Genomic DNA, 16,698 nt, shown 5'->3' with positions numbered 1-16,698 from the left:
GTATGAATTATCAAAAAGACGTGATTTGAAAGAAGCGCTGACGCGTCGCTGATGTCAGCAAAATATCTAGAATGTTTAATATTTCGACCTGTCTGCGATTCCAAATCGTGCAATGTAAAATGTGTTTTGACTGAATACTGCAGCCCGACCTACAGCCAATGACCTACAGCCAATGAGAGAGCAAGAAACGGGGGCACGGGAAGTTTCAGTGGGAGGAGTCCTGATGTTTCTGAAATAGAACATCAACTAGCATGACTGCGTCTCATTGTATCAAGAAAGTCTCATTGGACAGAGGAAATGGAGGAAAAATTTGTGGAACATTGGCAGGAGCACCAGTGCCTATTTGATGTTTCATCCGAACTGTACCACAACCGGGTGGAGAAAGAGAAAAGTTGGAGAGAAATTGCCAATTCTCTTGGACAGTCAGGAAAGCAAATAGTTAGATTTTACAGGAGGAGGTACTTTTCATATTGTAACCAATAAAATATATGATACCTTTAGGCGATTAAAAACATGCACATCATATTCTGAAATGAAATCTTGTATCACTTCTCGCATGTAATTTGTTTTGAAGTTCAGGTAGAGTCGTCAGGATTTGTCAATAGAGAAATGTTTTGTAATGCGTTCACCCCTGTCGCCAGTTCCTTGTGTAATTTGAAAACTCCACTACTTCAATGACAAGACAGACAGTTGTGTAATATGAACGGTATCACAATCCCACATCTATGAAAGTCATGTAGTGTGTAGGAGGCATTAGTGAGGTCAGGCACAAAAGGTCATTGCAATTCAACCCATCAGGTGTGCAAAGGGGTTCAGGTCTGGGCTTTGTGCAGTCCATTAAAATTCTTCCACTCCAAACTAGGTCTGGGTATCACTAACCATCTCTCAATATGATCCCAATCACAATACATATGTCACAATTTCATAAAATCACGATACGTAATTGTATTGAGATTGGACTGTGCCGAGCAAGAAAGACAACCATTGAAATAGTGAACCTGCAGGTTCTGACCGCCACGAATAATTTTATTAGATTAATAAAAATATATTGATACAGGGATCAAAAGTATTGATACTCTATCATAGAGGAAAAATGACTGGAACATTGGCAGGAGCACCAGTGCATATTTGATGTTTAATCTGAATTGTTCCACAACCGGGTGGAGAAAGAGAAGAGTTGGAGAGAAATTGCCAAAATATCGATTTACACTTGTTGAGCTCTTTATTAGGAACACCTCTACACCTATTTATTCGTGCAATGACCCAAACAGCCAATCGTGTGGCAGCAGTACAATGCATAAAATCATGCAGCTACGGATCAGGAGCATCAGTTAATGTTCACATCAACCATCAGTGAAAAATTTGATCTTAGTGATTGACCGTGGCATGATTGCTGGTAGAATTTGAAAATGGTGGAATGAAAAAAACAGTCAACATGGTGCAAAAAACATCCAATGAGTGGCAGTTCTGCGGACGGAAACACCTTGTTGATGAGAGGTCAACAGAGAATGGCCAGACTGGTTCAAGCTGACAGAAAGGCTACAGCAAAACTCTCTGTACAACTGTAGTGAGCAGAATAGCATCTCAGAATGCCCAACATGTTGAACCTTGAGGCGGATAGGTTAGGGACCTCACTGTTTGTACAGAGTCCTTGGTATACCCCATTCTTCAAAAAACATTTCCCAAAGGACATTGTATGGCTGTATGATTGATTTTATGCACCTGTTAGTAATGACTGTAGCTAAAATAGCCAAACCCGTTAATTAGAAGGGGGTGCCCACATACTTTTGTCCATGTGTATCTGCTTCCGTATCACGTTACTGAACATTGCACAGTTAAAATAATCAGTAGACACAAATTCAACTAAGTACAAAGTATATACTCATCATCTGTTGTTCCAAACCTGCATGACTTTCTTCAGTGAAACAAAAGGAGACGTGAGGCATAATGACAGCCTCAGTCACCGTTGACTTTCATTGTATTTTTTTTTCAATACAATGAAAGAGAAGAGTGACTGATGTTGTCAGTTACTAACATTCAGCCTAACATATCTTGTAAGTTACACTGAAGTCAAGCAGGTTTGGAAAAACATGAGGGTGAGTAAATGATGACAGAATTTAACTATCCCTTTAAGATTTTGATACCTTGTAGACTGGTCATACAGCAGCAGACATATTTTTCATGTGTCTGTGCAAGGACGTCAAAATGGCTTTGAAGATTAATGAGTATCGTGGACTGCACTCAAGACTGCCTGACTTTTGCATGAGATGCTGATTGAACAGTGTCACCACGGCACCTACTGTTGCCACGGCAGCAAATGAAAACCTTTGCGAATACAAGATTTTTACCTCTGTGTGGGCCCTCCCTCCTCCACATGGGCCACGATGATGCCGTGAGGAGAGCGTTTGGAACCTCGTCCACCGGTGATCTGGATACCCAGTCCATCCTGACCCTTCACCATATGCATCTTCCAGATCCGGCTGTCCTCATGGGGCTGTAGGACAGAAAAGGAGGGGATATTTATCCTTAGGGGTGTGTCTCTGCACTAAAAAAAAGTTAGATACGAACAGAGCAGAACGCAGGTGTCTCAAGATGCGTTTTTCAAACAGTTTAAGTTCTGTTTAAAGGTGTTTTAATCAAATTTAGCCGTTCTAGAATTAACACAAGCTGAGACGTTGGATTAGCCACATACCCTCTATCCAAAACCCCACACTTCAAAAGATACCAAATGAGCTTTATTGAGACCGACATCTAGCAGAAGCAGTAGTAAAAAAACAACAGCAGCAAAATAGCGCCCTCAACTGACAACTGTTATGAGCAACATGGCATAAAAATGGCATTACACCTCAATAAATAACTGAAACTACAATACTATGAGAATGTTCAAAATGATTGGCAGGCAGAAAGCATCAGAGACCACAGCCTGTGGACACATTTTTGTTTGCTGTGTTAAGTATCTAGTGCGGTCACAGAGACAGATGAGATATCTTACAACATTTATTTAATATTTTTTAGGGAGAATTAAATGTTTTTGCATACCTTTTCATAAAAATAAAAAAACAGCTAACAGCACCTTTAACTTGACAAAGCATCCAAATAAAAAATGTGGCCCAAGACAATTAGGGGCCTTCCTCCTGACCTCCTTTTTAGAATGACGTACAAAAAAAATCTACAGTAGTTTGTGTGTGTGTGTGTGTGTGTGTGTGTGTTATATATATATATATACGCTATCATATTTTTATTGTGAATGTGTGTTCTATATTGTATGTATTGTATACTGCACATTGTATATTATTATTTGTATATTGTGTTGTGTAAATCTGATGTTTCTTGTAAATTGGTATAGGTCTCATCACTGTCATGACTGCTATGTTGATCGGAACTACTTTCACCCACTGGTGCTCTTGGTGTATATGGTTGAGTGACAATAAAGGGATTTGATTTGATGTTAACTGCTTGTATCACAAAACGTGTTCACTTCAGCCACTAAGCTACTCAATGCTCTTGTGTCTGATATCAAAGCTTTTCTAATAAGCTGGAATAGAAGCCCATGAATTTTTAAACACTATTTCAAAGATGTGTCCTGAAATTACACTAAAATATATTTTCAAACAATTACTAAAAATATTCCCTTAGCATACGAATTTGATATTACATAACATAATGCTTACCCTTCGTATTGATAATTCTGTCATCAGAAGATCTAATGTATGTCTTTGCGGAGTTAAAATTATTTAAAAGTATTTGAAATACTTTCTCCTATCCCAGTTTAATGTGCAAAGACAACTATACTCCCTGAGGAGCCTAAAAACTGCCAAAGAGTAGCACTGTCAAACAGACTTTTTGTTTGAGAGGTCTGACATGTCAACTTCTGGCTCAACTAATAGTATGAATTTGGGGTGGCACTACCTGTTGCTTAGTAGGAAAAAGGTTAGTTTGTCATAATAATGACAGTATAATTATACTAGAGCCTAAATCAGAAACAGAAATCCTGAAAGACAGCCCAAAGTAGCTTGGTTACCAGGTTTGCTAACATTAGCATTAGCTAAAAATAAAACAAAATACAACATAAGCATTAGTTTATTTGCAACATGTTACAAAAAAGGCCTAGAAAGGGAGCAGTATAAGTCTTTGAATAACCTATATGGAGACAGTCACTATTTGAACAATTCCATTTGGTGCCGCTAGTGGAACAAAAATACCTTTACAATCCCTCCCGACATGGCAGTTTGATTGCATGCACCTTGGAATTGTAAACATGCTTGCTGCCACTTGTTCACATTTCCTTTTGAAATGTGTCTAGGAGAGGGGCATGTTTATAACGAAAGCCTTTGGGCAGGATGAATCACTGACACTGAATCTGCCGCATCTCTCCACATTCTCATGCTTTTTCTATGACACAATAAGCATGTACATGCTCCCACTGGCATGTTCCTACACATCACACCTGCATGAACATATTAATGTTGTTAATTACTCAAATAGTGATCTCACTGTATATCCAGTGATGTGCATTTGAGAGGTTAGATGATGTGAGACATAAGAGTTTCCCCGTTATCTACATGGTTGTGAAATCAGTCATAACTCATAAGTCATCAGTTTGTATAAAACTACAAAGATATATACACAATGAAATATTCATTATGCTTGTGGTTGGTGAGGTACAAGATAACAGTAACAAGCCAAAATGGTCCGATACACATTTGTAGCAGAGATATTCCTTGTCTCCACGGTAGTGGCTCATTTTAATGACTCATAAGTTATTGTTTAATTTAAAATCATTTTTCGATTACTTTGTAGATGTGCTATTACTTGATGTTTCTAGTCATTTAAATCATGTTTTAATGCCAAGCAAAAAATCTATTGTAATCTTGAAATATATGAACTACAGAATTTTGCCTAAAAAAAAAAATAAGAAACTTATTTCCAAAAAATCAATAAAACCAACCCACCCCCCCCACCAAATTGTTACGATTCCCCAGTAAATTGACAAGCATTGGCCATTTGCAGATTAAATATATAAAGTCTGTAAAAATATAAGCCATCTAAAAACAACTTCAAAGAGTTTGACATGTTTTTGCTAAATCTGCATGGGAACGCTTCAGGTTTTATTTTGTTTTAAATGGAAAGGAGATAGTTATAGAAAAGCATGTGGATTCAGTCCCTTGTCCTCTCATGTGGCTTTTCAAAAATGGCATGTTGTTGAATCACACTGAAACCAGTCCATCTTGGTCTTTGAAATTCCCTGTGATTTTTCAAAATCGGACTTGCACAGCTTCTTGGGATGAGCCCTTTAAGCAGTTCTGACAACCACAGACACATGAATATATATAAAATCAAAAACCCTTATGGTTATTTTAAGTGAGCCACTCGGTCTAATGTCACAAGGCTTACATGCTCCGAGGAACGACAGCAGTCTCAATGGAGGATCAAATCAGTAACACATGCAGTTAGCCACACTGTGGGGCCTAAATTACTAATTAAATGAGCATTAAGCAACCACTCATCCTTACTCAAAGGGAAACCAATGGCAAGGACGTTGACAAAGACATTAAAGTGCCCTTCTGTTTTCTGTTAGCTTTTTCAGTATACAGAGGCAAGGCAACATACTGAATATTCACAATAATTTAGCTGGAAATACAATATTGAGCAAAATCATGGACACTGTATTGATTTTTAAAGAGGTCATGACATACTCTATTTTATTTTTTATAATTTTATCATCTTCCCTGTGGTCCACTGATAATGTTAGTGAACTTATTTTTGTTTTTGCAAACAGAACATTTTTGTAATATATGGACATTTTCCACCCTGTCTCTGACCCTTTGCCTAAAACGCTTGGTTTTGAATGTGACAGGGTGGAGGGCGGGGCCTTGATTATACACACCCGGTCCCTTATCAGGCTAATCAAGCCTCCGAGAGGGATAAAGGCCGACAGCGGAGGATGGTGCGGGAGAGAGAGATCTGTCTTTTGAAGTTTATCATTAAAACTATTATTTATATTGCCAAGCCGGTTCTCACCTCCTCCTTTCCACTGAACAGCATTACACTGGTGCCGAAATCCGAGAAGGAGGAGGGATACGCCATAGTAGAGTTCTCGCCACTACCGTCCACCCCAATGGAGCAGCCGCGGACATCTGCCGGGGGACGAGGAGCCCGGCCGCCTGGAATCGGAGGAACGGCCGCCGACCGCGAAGGGAGGGGGGGTCCTAACCGACCGCCTGGAGTGGTCAGTATCGTTGCCAGGGGTGGAGTCGTCCCCTACCAGCCTCCGACCGCGAGCAGGGAAGGGCTCGGTGCCGACCGCCTGGAGCGGGAGAACCACTGCCAGGAGCGGGGGAAACCCCCTTCTGTTCCCAGAGAATGCGGCGGGGCGTTCCGTCCACCAGGGCCTCCGAGCCGCTCAGAGAGGCGAGGCTGTCCTCCGTTAGAGGGTGGAGGAGTGGCCGAGGAACAAGCTACGGCGTATCGGAGAACTGGCGAGTAAGTGTTTTTTTTTTTATCTCTCTCTCCTCTCTCGCTCACTGCCGATCCGCGTTGGCCTTTTCACTCTCGTTTAAATGTTAGTGTTTTTTTTGTGGGGTACTACACTGTTACAGGAAATACCCCCCCCATTTTTATTATTCGTTTCCCTCCCCTTGTCCCCTCCCTCATCTAGGTAGATGGGGATGACCTGCCGGCAGACAGGGCGAAAGTCACGCCCCTCCCCAGGGAAAGAGGGGTGTACGTCATGCCGGGGGCATGTGCGGAGGGTGGGGCCGGGTCGTGATTCTACAGACCCGGTCCCTTATCAGGCTAATTAAGCCTCCAAGAGGGATAAAGGCTGACTGCGGAGGATGGTGCGGGAGAGAGAGCACAACAGTTATAACTCATCACCATAAACTATCAAACTGTCATGACATTTGAAATATTCATGACTGAAACGGTTTACTCAAGGTTTTGCGATCGGGTCCAGTGGTGTTTTTAACTGGCCTATCCTTCAATAACAGTTCCTTTAAAAGCTTGAATCATTATGACTGGTTTGCAAGCAAAGATAGGAGCTGAAAAAAATGCACATACATAGTCCAAAGAATGGTGAACTAGATACCCACATATAGTATCAAATATAGTATAAAATCGCTGGAAACAAAGATGCCCATCTAATGCCTGTTTACATACAACAACAATTAAAAATAGCACATATGGGTGCAAGAACGTGTCCAGGACACATTTGTGCTCAAAAGAACAAGATGCAGTGCAGCTGAAAGAAACCGAATGGAGTCTCCTTTTCACAGTTGTAACTTGATACAGCGTCTAATTATAGTGGTGCGATATACATGACAATGGTCAAATTAGTCTGTCTAGTGCATATTTATATACAAGAACAATAAAAATGTGTCCAGATGGGTCCCCTTTGGTGATCAGGAATAGTTATTATCCCACACCAGGTCTGTCTCTCCTGCTCTCTCGGTTTATGAACTGAGAACCAGTGGGTGGGGCCAAGGGTGCAATGATTTAAAGTAAGCATTGATGTTTTTGCAGTAAAGGTGATTATGAATTAATAAGCCCCCTAGTGGTGTAGGCTGCTTGGCATCAATCAATTATTTTATTCCATTGGGGATTAAGTTTTGAGTTCAGAAATGTGAATGTCTTTGTGGCATTTTCAATGTATTATACAATTTTAAATAAAACACACACACACACACACACACACACACACACACACACACACACACACACACACACACACACACACACACACACACACACACACACACACACACACACACACACACACACACACACACATATATAGCCTTTTTAAATATCACCTTTTAAAAACGATTAGTTTGCATCATCATTCAAAAATGTTAACAGAAGTTTGAATATGTCTTAGTAAAACATATATGTAGGTAAATATTGCTACGCATATATTGCTATATATAAACCGCTCAGTGCTAATTGGCAACCTTAGACAAACTATGGCATTTTTCCACAGCTATAGCGGATCCTTGCATTCATTCGGTTCAGATGCCATTATCCTACTGAATAACCAGTTAAATCAACCAGTTCTTGTTATATAATTAACTTTATATTAAAAAAAATTAATTATTTTATTGTTCAACAAAAACTTACCTGAGTGGAAGTTTCACTACTTATTGACTCTGTCGTGGAGCTTTCAGAGTGGTATGATTGTAATCGGCAAGGTAGGGTGGCCTTGCTCCCCACCTTCAAAGGATTCGCTGTCAGCTCCGAGGAACCAATAACTGGACTCTCATCTGTTGGTGTGTCCTGAGGGGTGCTGCTCTCTGGGGATGTGACCTCTGTCTCTATGGAGCTATAACCATTCTCAAGTTCAATGTCCTGGCTATCTTTACTATCCTTGCTGTCGCGAGTGAACGAGGAGCGGGAAAAGACACCAAATTTGCGAGTTCGCTTGCCATTCTGTGTGGGGCTGGAGGAGACATTGTTTCGGTGCTCGGTGGAGACGTCCACACCGTTGTCCCCACTGCTGCCATTGCATGGAGGGAGAGGAGCCTTGCGTTTGATTCTTCGCAACATGATCAGGTAGATGAAGCCTCCGTTCCAGCACTGATCTGCCAAGTAACTGTAGAGAAATAAGAAAACATTGTTGAGTAAACTGCTAATCTACATGCCATTCCAGACTGGTTCATGCTAGTCGGTACATGATGCTAGTCTAGCTGATCAACCAGCATTGTCTTTCCAGTAAAGCTGGTTGACTAAGGAAGAATTGCTAGTTACATTAGTTAAGAAGCCCGCAAGGGACACCAACACACCAGCATCCAAGTCACAACATATACTGGTAAACTGGAATGATGGTCTGTTAACCAACAGGTTTGATGACAAAATAATAAAAAACATTTCCTTGCTTGTGTTGATTATAGAGCTCTCCATCAAATTGAACATTCAGTATCACATAAGATACACTGACATGAAATTAAATACGTTTAGAAAGCTGACACAAACCACACTAACCTGTATCATTCAAAAAGCACACAAGAGAGTTTCTCAATGTGCCATAAGTAGTTTCTCAATATGCCATAAGTTTGCACCAGCTTTAGCTACTAGCTAATTTCCATCTGCAGTCACTGGGCAGGTAAATAAAACAATATAAACAAAAACTATGCACATAAATACACACATGTACATTAATAGTAAAATTCTAACATCATATAAAATTAATGATGACAAGTTTGAAGTACTAAAAGCCAATTTTTAACATTTATGGCGAACGTATACAAATCTAAACAAATTTTAAGATAATCAGGTAGCTTATTCCATTCTTTAATTGCCTTGTATGAAATGGCAGATTGTGCAAATGCTGAATTTCTTTTAGGAATTCTGCAATCTCTCCGTGCAGTAGATCTAGAAACCCTTGTCATCTGTTCTGAACAAAGATGTACAAATCTTTTAAAAGGGTGAGGAGCAATGTTATGAACTATTTTAAAAACAAACCTAACATTTGAATAAACAATTACATTTTCAAAGCAAATACAATAACCTGTATTTATTTAATATAAATAAATGATGATACTGCAAAGATCTCCTATCTAATACTTTAATGACCTGTTTATAAAGTGATATAATGGGCTTTAAAGTTATTTTGTTTGCTTGCGACCAACAAGAAATAAGTATTTATGAGAAAATATCATTGCATTCAAATAAACCCTTGATACATCTTAAGTAGAGATTTTCTAATGTCTAAACGTCGCTATATTATATTTCAATGTATACGTGTTGTTTTTTTTTGTTTTTTTAAAAGAGTTGAATCCAGAATAACCCCTAAATATTTCACTTCTTGTATATTGTTTAACTTCTGACCGTCAACAAACATATGGAAAAGCGCTTGGGTTACATGTCTTAATAAAATATACGGTTACAGTTTTTGGAGTATTCAATGCAAGATCTGAAGACTTAAGCCAAAGTTAAACTTTTTGCATGATACATGAGAGCTTTGTTGCAACTTGATCAGCATTACAACCATGTGCATATGACAGTATCATCTAAATACATTAAAAAAAAACCTACATCACACACAAAAGGAAGATCATTTATATATAGGCTAAATAACAGTGGCCCCAGTATTGATCCTTGAGGGACTTCCAAATTACACAATTTGAGTGGAGATAATGTATTGTTAACCTTAACACACCGAGTACGTTCCATCAAATAAGATTATATCCAATTTAAGATAATCCATAATTCAATAATTTAGTAATAAATATGGAATGGTTAACTGTATCAAAGGCCTTACGAAGATCTAAAAACACTGCCCCCACAGTCCCGCCTTTATCAAATTTAATCTTAATATTTTCTATAAAGTAACAAAAAAGCAGTTTCTCTAGAATACTTCATGCGAAAACCAAATTGCATTGGATGTAATAAATTAGCATTTCTCAGATGCTTTACAAGCTGCCCAGCAATCAATTTTTCCAACAATTTTGAGATTATCGCAAGAATACTGATAGGTCTATAATTACTTAATTCTAATCTATCACCTGCTTTAAATAATGGAGTTACCACAGCTATTTTAAAAAATAGGGAATACGCTCTCTTTCACTGACTGGTTTATAATATAAGTTATAGGAGTAATTAAACTATCCTTGTTTTTTTTAATGACCTCACTATTTATTCCCCAACTATCTTTTGCCTTTGAGTTTGTTAATGATAAAATGATTTTATTACCTGTTGTCTCATCTATTTCATTAAAATGTAACATTAAATTATCATTCAATATTCATCTACTATTCCAATCCTCAGATATTCAAATTCCCACCTAATTTATTAGCAGACTCAAAGTAATTATTAAAATTCTCTGCTATTATAGTTTCATCATTTTGAAGCATCCCATGTATCTTAATCTCTGCAACTCCATGGTTTCGATGTCCTTTGCCTGTTAATTTATCTATAGATTGCCAAATCACTTTAGTATTACCCTTTACCTGTTTAATAATATCTAGATAAAAGGTTGCCTTAGCCTTCCATCGTAACTTTATTTCTAAGAACCTTATACACTAAACAATCCTTATTAAGACCAGATTTTAATTATTTTTTTAGAGCTACATATCTCAAATTCATTAATTGCCACAAATCTTTTTCAACCAAGGTAAAGACTGTGTATGTTTATTCTTCATAGTTGTTACTTTAAAGTTGCTAAAACACTTCCAATAAAGTCTTCACAGAATGTCTGACTATTTGTACCTTGAATTACATCATCACATTTTTTTGGCTAAGATTTTGTACCGAGTTTTAGACTACTTTTTTACAACTAGTGTAAGATTGTGATCCAACAAACCTGTTTATAAATTGTAAAAAACTAAGTCTATCAAGGTTTGAGATAACTTTGTTATACGTGTTGTCCTTTTTATAACTTGGGTCAAATGAAACTTACTAATAACTAACTTTAATTATTTTCTACATCTTTTATCTAGCCAATTAATATTAGAATCTCCCATTAAAATTATTTCTTTAGCATCATACATTTTAAGAACCTTAGAGAGTTGATCATAAAAATCCTCCTTAGCAAATGGAGGTCTATACAATACAATTATAGCAAAGAAAATTTCTGGAGAAAGCATGATTTTAATTCCAACACACTCCGGCATGTCTCTAAGTGCTTCGATTTGCTTACACCGAATAGCCTCTTTAACATAAATCATAACCCCACCACCCCTACAAGACTCACGATTGCATCTATGTATATTATAACCTTGCACATTAAACACACTTAATGGAGTTGCTGGAGTCAACCATGTTTCAGAAAATAATCAAGATTTCAGTTAATTAACAACTGCTCAATTTGCTCAGTCTAAGACACAACACTTCTAATATTTAAATGTCATCCAAAAAACCCTTTTGGTTCCCAAAGAATTTGTGCATGTTTAACAGTTTGAAATAATTTAGTTTTTCACCGTTTAAATATTGCCAGTTTTGTCGGCCCCAAAGTGGTGTCTTTGGCCTGTACATGTGAAGATGAACTAACTGACAACACATTTCCACACTGTCGTCTAAGCTTGTAAGACCCTTAATCATTTAATTTGTTTGTGCTATAACATAGTTTGAAAGTTCAGTCATGGAATGCACATCAATCACAGCATTTGATACAGAGAGACGGAGACCCACAGACAAAAGATTTTCTGAATTGCAACTCAAGTTGGTAATACACTTAATCGCTCCACTTGCTTGTACTTAAATGTTTCTTGACAATTCAGTAATTGGACAAAAGCAACTCACAACACCCGATGCTGCAGCTCCATGAGGAACAAATGGAGTACCATTCACTCTCACCTGCTGAAGATCTCCAGGCCCCGGATTTACCTGAATATCTCAGCATAATAACAGAATAAAGCAAAATACATTTGCAAATCTCCTTCGGTCTAGCATTGATGAATTATATCCTTTCGAATGCCGAAGCTGTCGATGTATCACTGCTCGCCCATTGTTTAGGATGGTAGAGAATATAATGAATTGACTCCACGTAGTGATAAGCGGGTAAATATTCCTAGATATTTCCACACAACAAGTCCGGGAAAAAGAGATCCAACCATCGAAGGAATGAGCTTCCCTCGACGTTTCAGCCAAATGAAACAATCGATGGTCTACGGAAACCAACCAGTTGCTCCGCATGGGCAGAAGAGCGACCATGAGCAGTTGGAAAATCAGGAGCATAATGTGTAAGAAATCATAAGGTCTTAAATCTCTTGTATACATCAGCAGTGACTTCCAATTTAAGTTTCTGGTGTTACATTTCCGGTCTATTTGAAAGAACCTGATGGTTTCCTAGAGGCTTTTAAACACAACAATGATGCAGCACCTGCCCTATATATATATATATATATATATATATACACACACACACACACACACACACACACACACACACACACACACACACACAGGCCCATGTCATGAGAAACATGTTAACTTAACATCACTCCCAAAGCAACCTAGATTTTTAACAAGTCTAACTGTAAGCTGCACAAAACATGTTCACATTTTAATATTTTATCACCATTTTAAGTCTTCTCTCATGTGACTCTTGTAATGAGTGATTGGATTCACTTATTTAGCTGTATTCTGAACATGACCATCTCGGCTGGTTTGGACCTGCAATCTGTTATTGTGCATTAATATGTTAAAATCATCATGGTTAATCATTTGTGCTGCTTGTTTTGCAAAGTTTGTTTTAATGATGTCAGGCACTGTAAAAGATGACCTTATGAGAGCACAAAGCATGGAGGATTTATAAATCTTAAATAATGCTTTTAAACACTTAAACGCATCACATCCTGTGACCTTAATCCATTAAAACTAGCCAAAGGTAGATGTAGTCAAACCATCAAACAGCCATCTAGCCAAGAATTGTTACAAAAGAGTGCACACACCTTGTGTTTAAGTTGATGACAAAGTTGTTCACAAGAAAGTGGTCAGGGTCCCAAGGTCAAATAATTAAACATTTACTTCACTATTCTGTAAACTCTATATCCATATGCCTGCACTTACATCTAATTTATTGTGGCTGAGTGATATTTTTCCCCAGTTTTACAAACTTACATCTGTACACAAGCATGGGGGAATGTGGACTCTCTATGAAAAAGTCCTCTTGACTAGCCATTCTGACAGTGCTGATGCAAAACACCAACAAAGCATTTGCTTACATCCCCTAAACAGCAAGCTAGACAATGGAGGGAGATACCAATAAAAGAAACAAAAGAGGAGGCAGTTTCTGAAGAGAAATAGTAAAAGAGAGTGATTTGTTATGAATGAATATCATAAATATATGCTAACCTTTGCATTTTAAATTTTACAGATGTCCTTTTTAAATATCGTTAACCAATGGACCATTTTCACAGACACTGCATTAATTTAGCAGTGTAAATCTAACTCTAGCTTTTTATATTTTCCATAATTTAATTATTTAAATGGCATTCAGTAAAAAGAGTCAACACTGGTGAAATGGCGTTTCTAGAACGGCTGCTGAGGAAGGGAGAGGAAATTTGGCATATTTCTCTACTGACTGTTGTAATCCACCACTCAATTATTTTCTCTTCTGGAAAGTTGTAAAACATTTCCTAATAGTGGAATTTTTCTTTCGCAGTTGGAGCAAATAGGAAAGCAAAAAATAATATTTGCTAAAGTCTCCTATTCACATCTATAGAAGTCTACCCCACTGTAGTTCACTTCCACATTCCAAACCCGGATATGTGAAAACGGTCCATGCCATTTATGACTAATGCTAAAATTATGTTGGAGGTAAGGCTGTAATGATTATGAAATTCAGCTAATGATTTTTTTTAAATAATCATGACTATAATGATTAATTGTCTGTTTTAGAACTTTCATGATTATGGTAATTAATTGCCTGTTTTTGGGCTTTCACGATTATGTCAATAAACTCTCATACTTAATATGCGTGTTTAATCTACCTTAAGTCATTTATTCATATTTGGAATCATATAGTAAAATACAGATATATGATTTTTTTTAAAGCTTATAAAAAGTAATGAATGATATGAAAAATCATATTTTAAAATGTCAAAATATTTCCAAATAGATAAAATATGCCTCTCTTTTTGAAAAACTATAGTCTTGATCCATATGACATTTATTCTGATATTTTTGGAACTCAAGGATAGCAATTACATCATATTATAAGATATTATGCAATAGTAAACTAATTATGTCCTTAATTCATTTTCACACGTTATTTTAAAGCTATCCCATTAAACTCACAAGCCCATATTTCTCATGAAAAAAGAGAATCTGTTAAAATGTACTTTATGTAATTACATTCTTTCATCTTCAAGAAAAGAGTACACAGGTGTCTCCTCTGTGTCACTGTATGAACCTGCAACAACCAAATTACAATAACATTACAGCAACATTTGCCATAACACGATCGTTCAATTCAAGTGAAACCAAAGCGCTTTTTGTTCACTATCAGAAATCCACGTTTATGTTTTCACTGGGGTTTGGTGTGAACCTCCACAGATGGCACATGCATCAGAGCAGATTAGAAGCATTGAATCTTCACACACTCTTCAGAATGTGCTCTGGATGTGGACCGCTTCGGTCTGAGTTTATTTGTAGTTTCACAGGCAATAACATTGGAAAAATGAGACACACAAATGTGCCGTTAAGGCATTTTCGCTTAAAATAAACTTATTTGGATGGCAAAATGTGATTGGAATTTGAAGTACACAATCATCGTGGTTATACCTCAAATTACTTTAGTTAGCCCTAATAACCGCGATCATAAATTTTATCTACAGCACTATGTTCCAAATTGGAAACACTCTAAAGAAAAAAGGACTCTGGCCAGTTGCTAATGACAGAGCATGGTCAACTGAACCTGTTCTTAAATGATTACAGAGCTTAGTCAACAACATACAAACATACCATAAGAATTCATCATCGGGAATGACAAGGACAGTTCTTAAAATAAAAAGAATAAATTATATAAAAAAAAAAAAAAAAAGACAAATCAGTTTAAAATAATTACGGTTGCATGCTAAGTCTGATACTCTAGAGATCAGAATCAGTAAGATGGTTCTTAGCCTTCTCAACGAGGTGTACAAAGGATTCAAGGACTGAAAATGGCAAGTTAAAAATACAACAAAGTGAGGAATGTTCAGGAAATATCAAGTCGATGGAGAGCGTAATTCTCTTTATGCAGGAGGCAGAGTATTTATACAATATTTGACAATGCGATTGCTTGGAAGGTCCAGAAATGTTCAGGTAAGAAAGCTCTGGAATTTGTCGGTTTGGTAAAACGCAGCTGCTTTTAAGCTTCAGCTGATCTCGTTTTTGATCAGTGGGAGAAACATTTACTATGGGCCTCTAGTTTTCCTTTATTGTGCTAATGTGTTTCCCTCTGTCATCTAGCAGATAATGAAAAGTGACTGACCCATTTCTGGCATGATCGGTTTTCCTATTGTTTTTTTTTTTTGTAGTTTATTTTGTGTGGGATTCAAAACTGAACTTGTCCCAGACACTTAGAAATCAATGGAAAAAATATCTCAACACAGCTCAAGTGAATAATTTCAAATATCTTGGAACAAAACCAGCACAGAAAAAATCCAAATCTGCTTTCCTCCTTTTTAGAGTTTGTTGACAGCCCCAGTCTCAATGGCTGACTGGAAATTTTACACTGCATTCCAAAGTATGCAATTGTAAGAAGATACAGTAGATGTGAGATAGATGATTGCCTAAAAAGCTAAGTGTATACTGGAAAGCCATTATCTTCTTTGAAGCACATAACACATGACTACAATGCTACTGAGGACGTACTCCCAGATAACACATTTTACATTTGAACTACTGGAGAACAAGTCCTAACATCTCTAGCCTGCCTAACTGTCTTTTCATTGTGCCAGCAGCAGAAAAAGATTTAAAAGGCATAGTTCAACAAAAAATACAAATTCTGTTATCATTTACTCACCCTCATGTCATTCCAAATTCATTTGACTTTCTTTCTTCCATGGAGCACAAAAGGTGAATTTTTGAAAAATATAATTATTTTGATTTGAGAACTACGGATGAGGTCAAGTTTTTGGGTGAACTTTTCCTGTAAAGCTGGAGTATGTAATGCAAAAATAAACAATGTTTTCAGAACAGCTCTCTGAATACACCCCTGGTTTGCTGATGATCAAATTGTCAGAAAGTCCTGCCCCCAACTCAAACCATTGGCTGAGTTAC

At 37.4% G+C, this 16,698-nt stretch overlaps 1 protein-coding gene across 2 annotated transcripts in view; it reads right to left on the bottom strand.

Annotated features, from left to right (window-relative positions):
- Positions 1 to 16,698, bottom strand: part of LOC127623693 (PDZ domain-containing protein 2-like) — a 93,454-nt gene that overhangs the window by 52,547 nt on the left and 24,209 nt on the right. For both annotated transcript variants that reach the window (XM_052098148.1, XM_052098155.1), the window contains exons 2-3: positions 8,116 to 8,587; positions 2,349 to 2,494 (exon numbers count right to left, since the gene is read on the bottom strand). In XM_052098148.1, coding sequence (XP_051954108.1) covers positions 2,349 to 2,494; positions 8,116 to 8,587 — 618 coding nt within the window. The remainder of the gene's footprint in view (positions 1 to 2,348; positions 2,495 to 8,115; positions 8,588 to 16,698) is intronic.

The sequence above is a fragment of the Xyrauchen texanus genome, chromosome 3 (assembly GCF_025860055.1).
Source record: "Xyrauchen texanus isolate HMW12.3.18 chromosome 3, RBS_HiC_50CHRs, whole genome shotgun sequence".
NCBI classification, from domain to species: Eukaryota; Metazoa; Chordata; class Actinopteri; order Cypriniformes; family Catostomidae; genus Xyrauchen; species Xyrauchen texanus.
Note: the sequence above shows the minus strand (reverse complement) of the source record. Positions and strands in the feature narration are given on the sequence as shown.